The 18,601-nt window shown below is 36.6% G+C and overlaps 2 protein-coding genes and 1 long non-coding RNA gene across 9 annotated transcripts; 1 reads left to right on the top strand and 2 right to left on the bottom strand.

The window, feature by feature from the left end:
- Positions 1–1,400: 1,400 nt before the first annotated feature.
- On the top strand, positions 1,401–17,111 carry LOC122576553 (facilitated trehalose transporter Tret1-like). 5 transcript variants are annotated; one of them, XM_043747015.1, is made up of 6 exons: positions 1,401–2,752; positions 2,858–3,451; positions 14,147–14,367; positions 14,730–15,143; positions 15,416–15,981; positions 16,257–17,111. In XM_043747015.1, exons 2-6 carry the CDS (start codon positions 3,420–3,422, stop codon positions 16,578–16,580), a joined length of 1,557 nt encoding a protein of 518 aa, XP_043602950.1. In that variant the 5' UTR covers positions 1,401–2,752; positions 2,858–3,419; the 3' UTR covers positions 16,581–17,111. The 5 variants fall into 5 exon arrangements, with proteins under 5 accessions (XP_043602950.1, XP_043602949.1, XP_043602953.1 ...); XM_043747014.1 differs by having other exon boundaries at positions 1,401–3,451; XM_043747018.1 differs by lacking the exons at positions 1,401–2,752; positions 2,858–3,451 and adding an exon at positions 4,597–4,626.
- LOC122576557 lies at positions 3,461–11,211 on the bottom strand. 3 transcript variants are annotated; one of them, XR_006319792.1, is made up of 5 exons: positions 11,073–11,211; positions 5,244–10,985; positions 4,325–4,619; positions 3,955–4,233; positions 3,461–3,818 (listed from the first exon to the last, which is right to left on the bottom strand). It is a non-coding gene; the product is annotated as an uncharacterized LOC122576557 (long non-coding RNA). The 3 variants fall into 3 exon arrangements; XR_006319791.1 differs by lacking the exon at positions 11,073–11,211 and having other exon boundaries at positions 5,244–10,816; positions 10,892–10,983; XR_006319790.1 differs by lacking the exon at positions 11,073–11,211 and having other exon boundaries at positions 4,325–4,688; positions 5,244–7,636.
- LOC122576556 lies at positions 16,610–18,462 on the bottom strand. Its single transcript, XM_043747025.1, has 2 exons — positions 17,749–18,462; positions 16,610–17,676 (listed from the first exon to the last, which is right to left on the bottom strand). The coding sequence occupies exons 1-2, from the start codon at positions 17,934–17,936 to the stop codon at positions 17,382–17,384; spliced, it is 483 nt and encodes a 160-aa protein (XP_043602960.1). The 5' UTR covers positions 17,937–18,462; the 3' UTR covers positions 16,610–17,381.
- Between the last annotated feature and the right edge of the window lie 139 nt (positions 18,463–18,601).

The raw sequence follows: 18,601 nt of genomic DNA, 5'->3' as shown, positions 1-18,601 counted from the left end.
AGATTATCGTATTATTAACAGGCTCTTAAATTCGCGCGTCATACAAAGTTATGAGCTTTTATTCGGATAATTATTCATATAAGATTTTATTTTATTTTTTTTTTTTTTTTATTTGAAATGACCAAATATTTGGCAAATAAATTACCTGAAAGTGATTTATTTGTCAAGCAAGACAACTTCATCTTCCAATAAATTATTTCAAGTAAATTGAAATCTTTTCGTTCGTTATACCATTTAACATTATGCGACCGTAATAAGATCAGAAATTTGAGAAATTTTTAAAATTTGAATAGTCGTCTTTCAAATATTTCAAGATTAGGAGTATAATTTTCTGGAGGAAGAACAACTCGAATTATCGTTCTTACATCAAAGACTTTACACAAGTTGGCCATGCACGAACAGTTGGAAGCTAATTGCCTGTTACAATTGATAAACATAGCGTAGACGAGAGTAATTGATCATATTGGTCTGGCAGGAGCACATAAGTAGCTCATTTGTAATAGACGGCATGCCCAATTAGCGCAGTCGATTTTATCTAAATCATGCTTGAAAGATATATTCCTCTTTCTGTGATACATAGTGTACTTAAATTCTCTGTAACAAAGGTAGCAAGTTTGATGATTAATTAATGACATAGGAGTATAAATTATAGTTAACTTTGCTAATATATTTTTCTTTTATTCTGAAGGTCAATAAATTTCATAGACTACTGCGAAACTTATTACATAAAGAAAATCTCAAAGAGTTCAATATCAATATACAATTTTGTTGCAATAAATCTAGATCTAGATCTGAATCTCTGAATCTTCATATAAGTAAATTCAAAACGGTTGGATAACTTCTGTATGTTAATAAGTTTGGGAATATGATACTGGATTAGTGTAATTTATTTGGAAATATTGCTATCTGTAATTTAATCCAGGCATTTGTAAGATTAACTGGCTGAAAATAAAGATAAAAAGTTTTCCATGGTGTCAGTGGCAATAAACAACAGGTGTTAAGGATAATTAGCATATTGAGAGCTGTCTCAGTTAGCATGAAGTGTTCTCAATGGCCAATATATTAAGTTTGAACTTAGCAGAACGATTCTTGTTTTAATACACAAATTAATTAATAAGCATTTGCTACGTACTTACATTGTCATTACTTATATATGTAGATTGCTCAAGTAATCCAATGATGGTCAGATTGTGTTAATTGATTATCAGGACAATGAAGTAGTCAAAGATAAATTGTTGCAAAGCATGTATCATACCTTTTCTATCAACATTCAACTTCCAAAGTAAGACTCAAGTTTCTAAAGTAACTCAATAAATTCTAAGATACTAAAGAGGACACTTTTCCTGATAGAAGAAAATCTAGTTCAATGAAGCTACCTGTAGCTGAGAGCATGACATTATAGTACTTGAATTTTCCCAATATTCTTCAATGATCTTTAAGATAGCAGTAAGAACCCTTTTACCAAACAAATCTTCTGTGAACCAGTTCAAGCTTGCATTCTACATATTCGATGCAACAAAGTTCCAAGCCATTTGAGCGAATTTCAGGATATCAACAAAGAGGATACAAGATGTGATTTCCAACAGTTTGAACTACATACAACTCCAGACAAACATACAGTTTGATATTGTGGCCCACTGATTTCCACAAGCAGTATCAGTGAACTTTAGAATACCAAGAACTTGTAGTAGAAAGAACAATTTCTAACACATTGCATGGCTCAGTTTGAGTTATCTCAACACATAAATATTCAGTGTGATATGAATTCACTTCCCAAGCCACATACTAATATATTTTATTCCTAACACTAACAATGCTACTCCTAATACCTCACAGCATCCAATTTGAGTGAAACATGACACCAAATATTGCTATCCAGTGCAATATTGAAGAGAATGCGTATAATCGAACAAAACCCAAAACCTACTCTTCCTACTCTAATATTTCAAGCCAAGACGTCTACTCCAGCTGACCAACTAGCATTAGCAGCTTACCAGTAGAGCCACGAGCAGCCTCCGAGTCATCCGCTTTGTCCCAAACTCTAAATTCAACGTTGCTGTCTTCCACTGCCGCTCGTCTCTCCCCGCGTCGGTCTGATCAATTTGCAAAGAGGATTGGAAAACACCGATCTCCTCATTTGCGCGAAGACTATGCGGCAAGCTGGAGGTGCGACAGACTGATATTCGCCTGACTGAGGCTGACCCGTCACATGTGCTCGTTGATGAAAGCGAACGTGTTTGGTGGAGGAGGAATCGGAAGGTGCACTCGAGCTGTTCGTTTTCATTAACAGTTTAGTGTGTCTGACAAGAGTCGGGCGAAGGACTAGCTGGCTGTGTTCTCGGCTTGCAAGCGGAAGTAGTCGTGCAAACGCTCGTTGTTGCCCCGTGAGACTCGGGCCTGGCCGAAGAGACCAGGCGACTGGCTGCAGCTTGGGAAATCGCGTTTCCACGTAAATACGAGAAAGAAGATAACCAGGCCTGGTGTTCGCATCCCGCACTGTCCATAAGACAGTTATTATCGCCGTTTTCTTCGTCGTTGGACGCGATCGACGCTTGGCAAGGCGATCTGGTCGTTTGACCTGCCTCCAGTGTCTTTTCTCAACTGCAACTTGTCAACGTCGGAATTTTAGTCACGAGCGAGGCACGCGAGCGAACGATCGACGAGGCTTTGGGAAACATTTGAACGCGAGGCTGGCGCATACACGCGGATTACAGTTGCAACGCTAGGATTTTCGAGCAAGGGAAGTCGCAAGGTGAAGGAGAGAAGTGAAAGTATCCGGGATATTCGGCTCGTACGCGTAAATCCTGCGGCTCTGATCAAAGCTAACAAGCTGACACAGTAAAAATCATCGTTACAGAAAATATCGGAGGAAAGCAACTTTTCAAATATCGCTCTGTCGTTTGTCAACGAAACTGGAACTCTTGGACTCTGTGCGATTAGAAGAGAACCGCGCGATGTTGGAATAAGAAGAATAGCAAACAGAATAGCAAACGGAAGCTCTTGCAACACTTTCTAACGCCTTACTTTAAATGACAGCACGATTCTGGTGATTGTAAAAGATGTGAAAGACGAAGGGATGAGAAGAATGTGAATCGGCGAGGATTAAGAAGACGAGTGGAACATAAATTCTCTTTATCGAACCTAGTCACTCGTGAAATCGTCTTCGATTCCTTTTCCCAGAGGAAGAGTAAGCTGAACTATTTTTTGCGAGGAAAATCTTGACAAGATCTGAGAGGAAGAAAATCCTGACAGGATCTCATGAGATTAGCCGAATTCTTCCAACGTTATTTGCAAGCAGAAAGAAGAAGTTTGGCGGCGTAGTAGCTGGAGCAGAACGCGCGAAACGAAGAATGCGCTTGTGAAAGAATTTTGAAAACAGCTCAAGAACAGTAATATACGGTGTACACTATCGATTCAGAATGGCGCAGCCAGGAAACAACGATACCACCAGGTCTGTAAATTCTTCAAATTTTCTACTAACGTTGAACGTCTGTGTGAATCGCAATGAGGAGAATAAATATATCTAACGAACTCGTTAATCTCCAGAAATAATTGCCTTCCTCGCTTAGATAATTCTGTTTAACGGTTATTTACATGGTGTCTTGTAAATACGTAAGTAAAATTCAAACAAATTATCGACCGCTCTTATTTCCATGATCCAATATATCGTACATTGGCTGATAACTTTATCAGAAAAATGTCTTGGCACTCGAAGGACGAATAATACAGGCGCTTTGTATTCAATTTTTAAAGAAAAAAGCTGAATTTCCTGATGATATTGTTTGACAAATATTCCTCCAATTCGCTGCATACAGGTCCTGAAACGAATAAATTGTTGGCGATAAGAATCTCAATTTACCGATATTTTCTTTAAAATATTTATTAATAATTTCAATGCTATTGACGATGTTTATTATATAATATCACTATTTAAATAATATCGTTGCTAAATACCTTGCTCTAAAGTTCCAAATTGGACAATTTCTATGGGGATTTTCATTTAAGAATCGCTTCTTTCATTCCCTGATATTCGTTTGATTTTAATGCTGGGCTTTTCATTATTGTTGATATCGATACATTATTGTTATATGTTAACAATATTCTTCTCGTTAAGAAATGCGAGTTTGAACAAGCAATTCGTATCATTTTAGCATGTTTTTTATCACTCAGATCGTAAAGTATTTTTTATCTTATTCTTCGCTGTCGTTGTGAAAGCAAAAAGCTAGCAACTTGCTAAGAGAATAATATTACAAAATTCCAAATTAGAGAGAATATTGAATTATTATTATTTTATACTCCTTTCGACGTTTGATAAACAACTTACTTTTATTCCATGATTCTATGTTGATAGTATACTTCTGGTTTTTTTTTTTTTTTATGGAAAAACTACTGTTTTCTATGGAAAACACTGCTGCTTTTTTTTTATAGGAATAATTACTTGGTCCTCTTTCTTTCTCTTAAAAAAAATCACGGATAATCAGACGAAAATTCTCATTGTCAGAACAAAAGGCAATTCTCGCAGCTCTTTTTCTCATAGCACCGGCAATATTATTGCAGGTTGTTACGTAACGCGATAGTATTCCATAACTTTGGTCACGTGAATGCTGCACTTTAATGTCCTGTAAGGTATTTTCAGTTTGTCAATATATTTGGAAATCGTAAATTATCAGGAACAAGGACTTTGAACGCTGTGGAGAAAAAATTTTGAATTTTAATTTAATTTTGTCAAATTTCTAAGATCTCGAAACTTCACACTTCGAATACTTGAACTTCCAAATGTCTAAACATTTGAAAGTTGAAAATTCGAAAGATTTCGAAGGTTTTTCACATTTCTAAACGTTGGAGCATTGAGAAATTCGCGTAGAAAAGATTCCAAACGTCCGAGTGTGCTAAATCGCAAATTTGTTCAACTTTTGTTATTAAAATCTTCAGTTATGCAAAATTTTAGAACTCTTTCGCATGAAAACTTCCGAAATTCGAATATTTCCCAATTGCGTGGACGAAATATGTCGAAATGCGTTCGAAGGTTCGACCTTTTCAGTTAAAGCAATTGGGTTGGCAACTAAGTGATTACGGATTTTGTCAATGCTTTGTCATTAGGTGGTATTGACGAAATCCGCAATCACTTAGTTGCCAACCTTAACCTATAAAACGTGCAATCTTTGGCAAGCTAGAACTTGCAAACGCACTGAAAATTCGAAATGTGTGAAAAGTGTTTGAAAAAGATGAAGAAAATTCGATACTTGTTAGCCATGTGATACGTGTAACATTCGAGACATTCTTTGCATCGCATAACAAACAGTTACTTTCACTTTGAGCGTATTCTATCACGCATCGAGCATCGTGTAATTCTTCTCGTATCGCTTTAGTTTATGCTTCTGGCTGTTATACATTCTTTCGTACGGTTACGTGTAATCAAGATGAGCAACACTCGATAAATAGTCATCGAACATGAAACAAGCTTCCAACATTAATAATAACAAAGCGTTCCATTCGAGTGCGCTGTTGTATCGGATTACGATATCGCGTAAACCAACGAGTGCTTATGCGGATATTTTGGCCGATTTATAATAACAACACACGAATATCATTACGATACGTGAATTGAGCCAAGTTGGTCCAGAGAAACCTATTCGTAGTTACAACCCTCTATTCTTTTTTTTATTATTATTATTTAATTTGTATTTTACAATATATCCAGCTGGAGATTTAGTACATTTTTCTAATTTTAGTACTAAATGACATATAGATGGCTACGGGATACCATCTTCCAGTTTGACTATTTTATTTCTTTAGTTAGGTTAGTGAAGTGTTTTCTTTTTAGTCTTCTTTCTATGGGAATTTTGCTCGCTTCAGTAGCCAGCTGGTTTGGATGTGTAGACGTTCTTTCCTTGTATTTTTCTGCGTACCTAGCAATTTCTTCCTTGACCGTTGGTATTTTTAAGCCTTTGTGTATATCCTCCTTTGTGTATCTTCGATTGTAGCGCCTCTAGTTTATTTATGTGGCTGATTGCTGCTGTCCCACTTGGTGGTATTCCCGACGTCCTAATTGGTTTTATTATCGTTCTGTAGATTTTTAGTTTATTTTCTATGCTGAATTTAGAGTTTCAACTAATTAGCCAGTACATCTGTCTGCTTTTTATCCGTATTTTGTCTATAATTGATTTAGTATGTTGTTTCCATGTAAATTGTGTGTCCAAGTGGAGTCCTAGGTATTTAACTTGCCTTGTTTCTGCTATATCTGTGCCATTCAATTGGATACTTGGTCAACCCTCTATGGCGAGGAAAAATTAATTAAACACAGTGCTGATGTCGTGATCGTGTGATTTTTATTTTACAAAAAAATATCAACCCGCAGAACGACTCTTACGTTGTACAATTATCAATTGTACAAAAATCAATGTATAGTCATTAAGTTATATTATAATGGCAAGTTGTAGATTTGTATCAGGCAATTGTAATTATTTTACAGAGAACATCGTCAATTATGGTAGAAAACAGGCATTAGCAGTTATATTATGAAATAAGCCATTGAAAAATATCGTAAAAGAAGAAGAAGATAGAAAATACAGGAAATAAGAAATAAAGCTACTTTTTCCTTCTAAATGAAAATCTTCCAACTAAATCTACTGAATTTCAGATGATTGAAGCTTGCTAGCTTCTTAGATAATTTAGCCCAATTAATCGCAGGTTAAGACCAGAACAATTACTTGTTATCTTCTTCTGGCATCAACTCGTACGTATCATACGAAACATAAGTTCATTCATGTTCGTTTAACACCTTATCGGTGATCGATCAGGATTATTATTAAGCTCTCGTCGATCAAATAAGATAGCCAATCCGTCAAAAGGCTAATTAGCCTGGAATACCGTTGCTAGAATCATCTCAGTGAATCTTTTCTGTGCTATATACAAGGTGTGTCACGACATACGGGACTCGCATCGGTGTAGACAGGAAACGCAAGACACAAAAACAACGAGAAAAGTTGGCAACTAAGTGATTGCGGATTTTGTCAATACCACCTAATGACAACATCCGCAATCACTTAGTTGCCAACCTAACTAACCTATGTCCCACCTGATCTCGAACTTTCAAAATTAAAGCTATTTTTGTGTCTCGATAACTTTTTTATTCCGTCAATAGCTTGTTATTAATCAGTAAATGATAAAATGTTAATTCCTCTAAAAATTGTAATACTTCAACATTATTCTGGCTTCGGCAACGAAACCAACGTGAAATATTTTTTAACGTTGCAACGTGCTACTGGCTCAGATATGACTCGACGAACGCTTAATTTTCAAAGCCAACAGAAAGATCGAGCGGTGTTTCCCCGTTTGAAGAGAATTAACATTCCTGGAAACTATCGAACGAGCTAACTGTTGCAGCATTTCCTAATAACACGCGTGCTGCTGTTTGCCCTACGTTTCGCACCAAACAGGAAAATCTCGCGACAATAATCAAAACGTTGTACGATCATCCGTAGCAAATGAGCTTCTCGGAACGTGATCCTCGCCTTCGTATCGTCGATCGTCGTTACGAAATGATCGCTTAACATCTGTTTTACTCGTCTTTGATACAATCGACCATGGTTCGGACGTTGAATCCGCGGAGTAAAAATGACAGGTGACGATTGCTGTCTTTCGTGGCAAAGCATTTTTTAAATGAGACGCAACTGGCCAATTGGCTTATTATTGGGTTGGCAACTAAGTGGTTGCGGACATTGTCATTAGGTTGTAATGACAAAACCCGCAATCGCTTAGTTGCCAACCCAATAGTTTCATTAGTTTCTGTTCTCTTTGTCCGAGGCAAACTTGGGACAGATTCGATGGATTAAGAGGATCAAAAGGATTCTGCTGACATCGAAGGATTAAAAGGACTCCAACGATATTTTTGAGAAGTCCAAGTTGAGGCCACGAGTGGCTAGCCAGCAAAATGGCAATCCAAATGGCACGTACTTTTCTAGAATTTTAAATCGTATAAAGACAATTGTCATTTGGCGTGTCGTTTAATTGGTTATCGATGTTTGATCAATACTTTGAGTCGTATAAAATTGCATAAAAACATGCTTCATCTGCAGGCTATTAGAATATGCATTGTTAAGCGAACTATACAAATAGGTTAGGTTAGTGTTAGGTTTTCTATGATTATGAGGAAAACTGTGGAGCGTTGTTAACAGAATACAAATAGAATAATGCCCTTTCCACTGTGTTGAACAATTGATCAACTAAAAGATGAAATTCGTGAAAAATTTACATATACGTGTGATCTGTGATATATAGCTATTCTACAAACAACGAATGTAACTTTATTTCTACCTGAACATTGTACCTGCGATTTTTTTTAATATTCGCAGACCTGAAATACGATTTATGCAACGTTATCAAACGAAAAAATTTCGTTTGTACGTCTGAGAACCTAGATGCATTATTTTAGACTGGAAATTATTTAAACGTGCACGAGTCTTAAAGCGAAATATCGTTTCACAATGAGCGAGAAAAAGTGACTGGAACTTCTTCAGGTGCGTCCTTGGTCGAGCAATTACGCGATCATTTCCTTCTTCGCGTGCTCGCGTTGATTGGGGTAAAAATATACTGTAAGATGCAGATGAGACTTGATCAATGCCATTAAAAATTATCATCGGCGGAGAAACGGGGAAAGGAAATCGGAAGATGAATTTACCTGTCGTTTTCCCTAAGCCGAATAATCCGTTCGTAATAGTTCGAAGAAATCGCGGGAAAATGAAAAGCGCGGAGCACGCGCGCGGCATCAAAGGAAATCGTACGCAGCCGAATTTTGTGGAAAGTTGGATTAACGAACTGATAAAGTGAAGATAAGCGACGATAACCGCTGCTCTAATACGCGTGAATCACTTCCTTAGAAGAATAGAAAGATGTATTTTAGAAAATTGATAATTGGCAATTTCAAACTGGTCAATTTTTAAAATCCTTAAAATCCTCTCTCTGGAATCTTTGTTCAAAATTGAAAAAAGATTTAATGATTTAATTTAAAAACGTGAAAAATCAGTCAAGTCCATAGATTTGCTATAAATTGGCAAATTCTCAAATATAGAAATATCGCTATCGGCGAATATCAAGATTAAAAAATTTCCCTCAAATCGATCAGTTTTTAAAGTTTCTCAATATTATCGGCTCGGAAGCTAAAAAATTCAATTAAACTGAAAAATAATTTTCTTGAAAGTACAACTTCGAGAATCGACCAGTTCGAATCGAAATGTTGAATCTGCTTTTGAATCAGATTTTTCTTCATTTTTCTCCTGCGATTCTTTAAATCAAGGTCCATGAATTTTTCACGAAACTCGATGCATTCAAGGCTCTTCCCTCAACGATGACGCATTATGACGGTAACTAGACACCATGAAGGTCGTATCAACATGGCGTCACGTACAAATACCGATTATGATAGATGTAAATGGTCAAAATGGATAATGAAAATTTACTTTCTCACAGGTTTCAGATTGCTTTTTTTATCTCACTTCTGGCCGATGATTCTTCATGATGAATTGCTTGATTTAAGTTTCGTTTAAACAAAGTGGAACGTGACAGTAGGGAGTTTACAAATGTATAGTAGATATACATAATCACGATCAACATAAATATAATCACAATGAATGCAGCAATCTGTTGTAATAAATGGCTATAAAGCATACTTGATACCAATTCTAAAACAAGTTGCAAATTGTAAAAGAGATAAGGAAATGCCTGTAGAATATGGCAGACTGAATATTATAGCAGTATATTACACATCTACCTTTACATTTTTTTAATTATCTTCCTTATTGTCGTTTATTATCTTTCATATTATTTTTCGTTACAAAAGAAATCGTTCAGTTGGAGTAAAAAGTCTGCAGTCTTACGATTCTGTGAAAATAATCAGGATTTTTGCTGTTTCACGATACGTCGTTAGGTAACGACGAAATATAAACGCGATTACTTTTAAATCGATCGATATTCCTCAAGATAAAACTAATTCCTGAATTACGAAGTACGAACAGGATCAAGATATCACTACAATCCCCTATTTATCTAAGCAAACAAAACATATATATTTGATTACCGCTGCAATATTATATCTCAACGTTGAGACGAAACTTTCGCGTAAACTACAAATTTGTAAAATATGATTTTCATTATATTTATAAGTGGATTCAATAATCGCAAGTATATTTGAAAAATAGATAATAAATAAGGGAAAAGCGATAAGTAATTGAAGGGATACAATAGCAATTATTTATATAGATAAATATGCATATCGCGAACTAGTAATCGACACGTGTGGCGCTAGTGTCGCACCACGAGTCATAACCTGAATGAAGAATAAAATTGCGATTCAGATAAGAAAAAAAAATTAAAAGACGTTATCGTTTACGATTATAAAAGTCTCGTTCTCACGCTATCAGTAGCTGTCTTTAATATGATTTATTGCTCGTTTTCAAATCGTTCGTACACGTGTAATACACGTAATATAACTTTATTTTATTTTAACTTAAATATAAATCTCAGCAGATAGTAGTACCATGCTACAATCGATGGCCGCGAATCCTTAGAAATCTTAGCTAAGATTATTATCATTTTAGCTATATCAGAAATTGTGTTCTTAATCCATGATAAGAGAAACGCGTGCTCCTCGAATGCCATAGGAATGTCGATAAGCTTTATGACGATGTCATAAGCATTAGTTTACATGCTGCTTGTTAAAACGTCGTTATTAAGAGCCAATCTTGCGTTGACCGAGCATTTCCACAAAGAACAATCCAAACACAACAGCATTTCTTTAAAGAGAGGAAAGCAAGATATCCTAAACAATCATTGAGCTAATTAAACATCATCGCGTAGCTATCGTAAAAGATACATGGAAACATCGTGTAATTACGTTGTAACTAATAGAGGGAGCATTATTTTCACAATTTCACTCGACGATGCGGATCGAAATGACGCAGCAATTCCTAATTCATCTCGTCGTAGACCTGAAATCACATTGATAAAACGATATAAAACGCGATTAGAATAAAATCAGCGTGTAGAACAAGGATAATAAGGATCGTAAATATTACCATGGAATTATGCTTATCGCGCCAGAAATATATATCGCATAGGCGTAAGAAGATAATAAGCTCGTAACGAGTTATTTTCGCTAATCTTTTGATACGCTACAGGCGCCTCGTTCGATTCCATTCGTGCGCTATGCTCGGCGCTCGGGTCAAATCTGGCCCAATGAACCTTCAATATGCTGTTGCTCAAAGGTATGCGAACACTTGCTTATTCGAGTTCTCGAACAGGAATTGTGTCAGAATTAACAAAATTGAAATCTGACGATTGCGATCGGAAATATTAACATTAGTGCATTGGTAGTTAACAATGTTGCCGTCACTCTATTAGTAGTTAAGTATATTAAGTACACTATTAGCTAAGTATATTAATAGGTATATTAAATATACTTATAATATTAAATTGATAGACAATATTAAGTTATATATATAATAATAATATAATAATGATATTACAATTAAATTTGTATACATCATATTGCTTATTAAATATTTATTGTATATTTATTAATATGCTTAACTACTAATATACTCAATATACTACTAGTATACAAATATATTTAATATAATTAGTATATTAATAGTATATTAAGCATATCTTTTACATGTCAAAAGGAAGCTTTGTTTTAACACTGATATTGTTAACTACTAGTATATTTAATATACTTAGTATATTAGTAGTATATTAAGCATATCTTTTACATGTCAAAAGGAAGCTTTGTTTTAATACTGATATTGTGAACTACTAATATATTTAGTATACTTTATATATTAGTATATTAGTAGTATATAATGTATATCTTTTACATGTCAAAAGGAAGCTTTGTTTTAACACTGATATTGTTAACTACCAATATATTTAATATACTTTATATATTAGTATATTAGTAGTATATAATGTATATCTTTTACATGTCAAAAGGAAGCTTTGTTTTAACACTGATATTGTTAACTACTAGTATATTTAATATACTTGGTATACTAGTAGTATATTAAGTATACTGGTAGTTAATAATATCGATGTTAGAACAGAGCTTCCTTTTGACATGTAAATGAAATATAAAAATAAGAAGCATTCGCAGTCTAGTCACGATATTTAATAATACTGATGGAAGTGTACTATACTTCTCTGCGTGCCACTTTTCCTTTCACGTGCAGCCACCTGTATGACTGCATAACCGGATCCCTCAGGCGATCTAATCAACACAGAACTCGTTTTAATGCAAGTTGTGATTTTCTCTTTGTCTGCTGCGAATCTCATTTTCTAAATTTTAGAGTAGACACAAACAGGTCTGCCTCACACTTATTTTTTTCAATTTATCAGATTATTTTGGTAATAATTTTGTCTACCTTATATATATCTCTCTCTTTTTTTAATTACTAAATTTTGGAAACAATCCATAATCCTATCATTTTATTATTAATAATTATTATTATTGATTATTATTAATAATACTATTATTTTATTAATCCTATGATTTCGATTTATTATAATCTTTGAACCATAATTTGCCCAGGGTAATTACATTTCATATTAAAAGTACAATAAACAATTTATTTATAATCACAGTGAATATAACAAATATTTATTATAGTGATTTATTATTCGCAAGCAAAATATGAGATATTTTCATCAAATATGTATTCTCGATGTTGTACGATGTGATAAAATAATCTTTGTATCATTTATGTCATTTTTTAATGTTATGTTTCAACTTATCCACTTTCGTGACAAAATTTCCAAAAATATGAAAAATAGTGAATTTATTGATTGAAAGAGGATAATTCGAAGTCTCAGAAATTGTTTACCAAATGTAATTCTTGATAACAAGGATGATCGATTATTTTGCTTCAAGTATCATTTATGTTGAGACGTTCTACGATAAAAGTTAAGTTCAGATTTCATCCGGTCAATGTTTCTGCCTTTCAGACCGGTAAAAGCAATATTTTTGATTTTTTAATTTAAAAGAAATAGAATTATACAATTGTCGAAATTTCCAGCAAGTCGACGTATTTATTTGTTTAATTGACCTGGAAAACCTGTCATTTGAAATTTCACAAAAACTGAGAGAACGCACTTGTAGCATCGCTTATGCAACCGCAATAGTCGAGAGCCTCCGGTTCCTTTCACGCAAAAAGAGAACTATGTCAATGACGTGTAAAAGCCAGCCACTGATGATGCTAGGCACAGGTGAACGACGAGCGTGGATCTTCTTACAACGTGAATTTTTCCCTTTTTAGCAAAAACGTTATTGCAAATTACAGACAAATATTAAAAACTGTAAAATTTAAAAATAATAATTTCTCATACGAAATTGTACAATTTTTTAATTACCATCTTTCGGAAGCATAAATCTTCCGCGTACAATTTCGTCAAAGTTTATACATCCGGAAGAATGTTTCAAGAATTTTGTAATAATTTTATTCAAGAGATACCACACCTTCTCAATTGCGATTCTACCGGGTTGGCAACTAAGTGACTGCGGATTTTGTCATTACAACCTAATGACAAGATCCGCAGTCACTTAGTTGCCAACCCATTAATTAGGATGCGTTGGAAAATTTGTCGGAGCCAGCAAGGGCAGGTTTCAGGTTACGGGTTTTAAATTACTCATTTAATGTATGGAACCCGACCGAGTGGAACGTAATTGGGCGATTGGATAACCATTGCGCAATCGTTGTTAACCCAGTTTCGTCGAAGAAAGAAAATCACGTTCAATGGAATTAAACTTGCGACTGGGTGTCCATCCAACTACGCTCATTTGGGCCCCATCTGTCGTTGATTCACCTGTCTGCATCGTTAGATGTAAACATAGAGCTTGGATGATTTGTAAAGATTTATCGAAGTATCTTTCGTTCCAAAAATAGAACACAGAATTTTGTTCAACAATGCTAGATGGGATCATTTTTGACGAAATTTACTGAAGAACATTCGATGCCAAATATCAAACACGCTATCTTTTCTTTAGCTGACGGGCCAGGTCCCTTGGGTCCTACAGACAGAAATCCATTCGTACGGTTTGGCATGCACTTTTATTGAACCACTTTTACTAGTTCCGTCATTCTGTTTTGCGTTTTAGCAATGGCGAGAAAGCATCACCTGCCGAGCTAAATGGCATCTCTGAGGGTCTGACAACGTCGAGGCTACGCCAGGCATTTCCACAGTTCTGTGCCGTCAGCGCGAAGAACCTGCTCATGCTCACCTTCGGTTCAACATTGGGATTTTCCACGGTTCTAATCCCAGAACTACAAAAGGAGAACGCTGAAATCCCGGTCACTATGGAGGAGTTGACGTGGATAAGTGAGCATGTTGTTTGTTTGCCTTGAAACTTAGATCGACTTGGGAGCTGAATATGGAGCACCAAAATCAACAGGACTCGAATTAATATCTGGCCTGAAATGTCAAAACTAGGCTGGTTTCAGAGTATCAAAGTCCAACTGACTGGGCCACAAGATTTAAAACTGATTTGAAAGGAAATCTGACTTTAGAGTCTGACTTAAAGCATCAATTTGGACGTCTGGCTAGTAATTAGGCTTCCACAGTGGAATTCCTTTCACTTCTGTCTTATATCTAGCCAGCTTTTCATGTCTATCGACTACGTAAACTCATAGAAGGTCATAAATGACTAGAATTCATGAAACATTCTCCTTATACCAATACAGGTAGCCTGAATCTGTTCCTGGTCCCAATCGGTTGCTTCGCTAGTGGGCCAGTGTCGCAGTTCCTAGGACGAAAGAGGACCATGATGCTGACTACCATTCCATTTACAGCAGCGTGGATCATCTTCTACTACGCGACGACAGCTGAGATGTTGTTTATAGCACTGGCCATGACTGGTCTAACTGGTGGTCTCCTAGAAGCACCTGTGATGACCTATGTGGCAGAAGTGACGCAACCCCATTTACGTGGCATGCTATCCGCCACTTCCACCATGGCTGTGATCCTGGGCATTTTCACGCAGATGTTGGGTGGCAAATTAGGCAATTGGAGGATTGTCACCATGATCAATCTCATCTATCCACTTATTTGCTTAGTTGCCCTCTGCCTGGTGCCTGAAAGTCCTTATTGGCTTGTTGGTAAATCCTCTTTCTTCCTTACGATCCAAATTATTTTACGTTTGAGCCGCAAAATATGTAGTATGACGACTTTGACCGGTGTTTCTAGCGTTTAATCTCATGGACTTTGTAGTTCAGCCCAAGTTAGACTCATAGTCTCCACGGTTCAGCTCATAACTTGCCTATAGTTAGGGTCAGAGTCGCCAAGTTACATTACAATTACGCTGTTGCTGTTGTATGAATTAGCAGTCTAAATTAGTCACCGATTTAAGTGTCGTGAAACAATTTTTCAGCGAAAGGCCGCCAAAGGGAAGCTGAGCGAGCTCTCTGTTGGCTTCGCGGTTGGGTCAGTCCGATCCACGTACAGTCGGAGCTCCGAATCATCTGTCAAGATGTCCAGAAGCCAACAGAATCCAAAGAAAAGATCTGGAAATCCTTCGGCAAGAGAACCTTCTACGTGCCTTTCCTCTTGGTCAGTAGTGCCTTCTGCATTGGCGCTTTTGGAGGAACCAGTACTCTTCAGACGTACGCTGTATTGATCTTTGACAGTTTAGACGCGCCTCTAGACAAATACACGGCTGCTGTATTTCTTGGCCTAGCAGAATTGGTAGGAACATTGCTTTCTGTGTGCGCCATTCATTTCACCGGCAAGCGGTTGCTGACATTCCTTTCAGTCGGTGGTACCGGCTTGTGTTTCTGTTTGGTGGCTATCTATGGCTATTTGACTCAGGCTGATATGATCAATACAGAGAGTATTTCTTGGATTCCAATGACTTTGCTGATTGGAGCTGCCTTTCTATCTCATGCTGGCATCAGGCTGCTTCCATGGGTCCTAGCTGGTGAAGTCTTTCCCGTAAAGGTAGGTTCGCCGTCTCTCCAACGCAAATTTCAGTCAATCATGAGCACAATTTAGCATAAACGTAATGCAAACACAACTGGAACCAAAATCTCCTGCATAGAAATCGGTCCATCATTTTCTTAACATCATCCTAACTTAACCTAAGGATTCCCTCGTGAAAGTATGCCTATTTTATTAACGCAAACCTAAGGTAAACAAAATTATCTAACTACGACGACTCGAGCCAGAAAGTTGCGAGAAACTAATCTTCTGACAATGTTCCAATTTTGACCCAGGTACGAAGCAGCGCAACAGGAATGGCTGGATCCATAGGCTACATCTTCAACTCCATCGCCAACAAAGTGTACCTGTACATGGTCAACGGGATGTCTCTTCCAGGAACCTTCCTCTTCTACACTTTAATTAACTTCGTTGGAGGAGCACTCCTTTACTTCATCCTTCCAGAAACAGAAGGCAGATCTCTGAAAGAGATCGAGGAACACTATGCTGGTATCCAAAGTTTGAAGACCAGGCCTAAGAAGGAGGAACTAGCTTTCAAGGAGAAATGGGCTGCCTCGAACCCTGCAATAATCTACGACGACACCGAGAGCAAGCTTTGATTTTGTGGAAACAAATGTGGTGATTGGTATTGTCTCTCTGAAGCTGAAAGCCTGTATGGTACAATGCTAACAGGAATTCGAAGTGTAAAGATTTTATGACGAGTTCCTTGTTTATTTGACACTGTGTTCAAAAACAGTGGTTGATATTGTGAGTGACTGTAGACACATCAAAGCACTGAAGAAAGTTAACGCGTTGAAACGTCACTTGAAGCTTATTTATCGAGTTATAAGTAATCAAATTTTATATACACCGTTAGCTGACTAGGTTAGGTCAATGAATTAGTCGACGAACCTTTTTAAAATTGGGCAGTCTGGAAACTGGGCAGTTTAAAAATTTAATTCCTTAATATTTCTTTCTGCCTTGATGCGTAGAATTACACATGAGAAAATAGTCGAATTATAGTTGGTTTTATGTTCCTGCACTCTACGAGGGCTGCAGCGACAGCTAGCGAGGCAACGCTAGACGATGCACACTTTATCGAATTTTATCGATCGAAGACAGTTTTATTGTAAATAAAACGTTGAGAAATATTTTTGATATCGTGATGTATGTGTTTCACAAGAATGTTCATGGCTAATTTCAAGCGAGATGTGCAATGAAATGGCACGTATTGCAAAAATATTTTCACTTTAAGTTACAATTTTAATCTATCACTCTGTTAATCGGAGAAGTGAAATTTCATTTTATTTTATTTGTTGAAAAGAAATGTTATTTGCGAAATTGTCATTACGAGTTTCTCATTAAGTTCTTAATTAAGAGACGACCCAGTTCGCAGGTTAAAACTGTTTATTTTTAACAAATTACAAAGTGTTATTATGAAAGTCAGTGGACACGAGCACTTTAGTTTTGCAGTCAAGATTCTTGCTCACATTGGATTTTTCGGATTGTGACTTTTTGCTACGTGGTTGCTCGTTGGATTTCGGTTTAAAGAACCGATCGACCACGTCCAGAAAATTTTCGTGTTGCAGAATGTTGACGATATTAACAATTTTCTCGGAGATCTGTGGGACTTTTAAATTCTGCGTCTTTAGTCTGCGAACGTGGCTAATTTTTGGTCTTTTCAAAGTCCCATCCACGCTTCGGCATTTCCTCAAGCTACGAATAAGAATTTTTAAAAAATTTTCCATTCTTTTTATGTTTTCGTCGAACAACACAAATGAATTTTACGTTGAGATCTGCCTGAGCTTCGCTTCGTCCAGCTCACGTCCGGAATGTGATCGTTTTACTACTTGACCTTCGCAGCTTACTTCCGGCTCCAACACGATTTTCTCTTTCGCCTGACTGCTACCCGAGTTCCAGGATTTGTGAGACATGTTCAAAATGATTTTGCAAATAACGAAGGAAATAACATTCATTAGAATTTACACGAATAACCAACGAGAGAAGTAAGTCAAATTTCTATCAAACAAACAATCGTGGTTGCTATGTTGCTAATTTCTCTGCAATAATACTAGCACACTCTTGCAAAAGTGCAACAGAGTATTAACGAAGCTTTGGACTTTTACCAATTATTTTGTAATTTTATTAATTTGAAAATTACCTATTATTTAGTTATTCCATGTACATTACTTCGCATCAATAAGAATTCTGAGGTCTACTCAAGTCATACTCCCATAGAAAGTTCTACAAATTTCTGAAATTATCTCACAGCGCCTGTCGACGAGCAATTCGTTGTTCGTAATACAGGAACCGATAGAAAGAGTTCGCGGAAATGGAGTAGACAAGTTATAGTAGGTAAGTTACCCACGATCGATAAAGGAAACATCTGCAAAAGAATTAGTGAGATTCATGCGCATTGTCGTAGGCGCCGGCGAACCAGGAAATCAACAAGTGTCCCTCCCCCGTGAAACGGGGTTCTATCTCCGGTTTCGAGATGTCAGTCGGGTTGCCTGTGGCGCAGGCGCGGCCTTTCTCGGGATTGGTCCGAGGACGGGCGGGGGTCCACGAAATGGTCGATATTTTAACTATAGCGGGCTACAGTGGCGCGAGGCTTTACCGAGGCCAGTCCAGTCTCTTTAAA

The sequence above is a fragment of the Bombus pyrosoma genome, linkage group LG16 (genome assembly GCF_014825855.1).
Source record: "Bombus pyrosoma isolate SC7728 linkage group LG16, ASM1482585v1, whole genome shotgun sequence".
Taxonomy (NCBI): Eukaryota; Metazoa; Arthropoda; class Insecta; order Hymenoptera; family Apidae; genus Bombus; species Bombus pyrosoma.
This window is presented reverse-complemented; position numbering and strand designations above follow the sequence as displayed.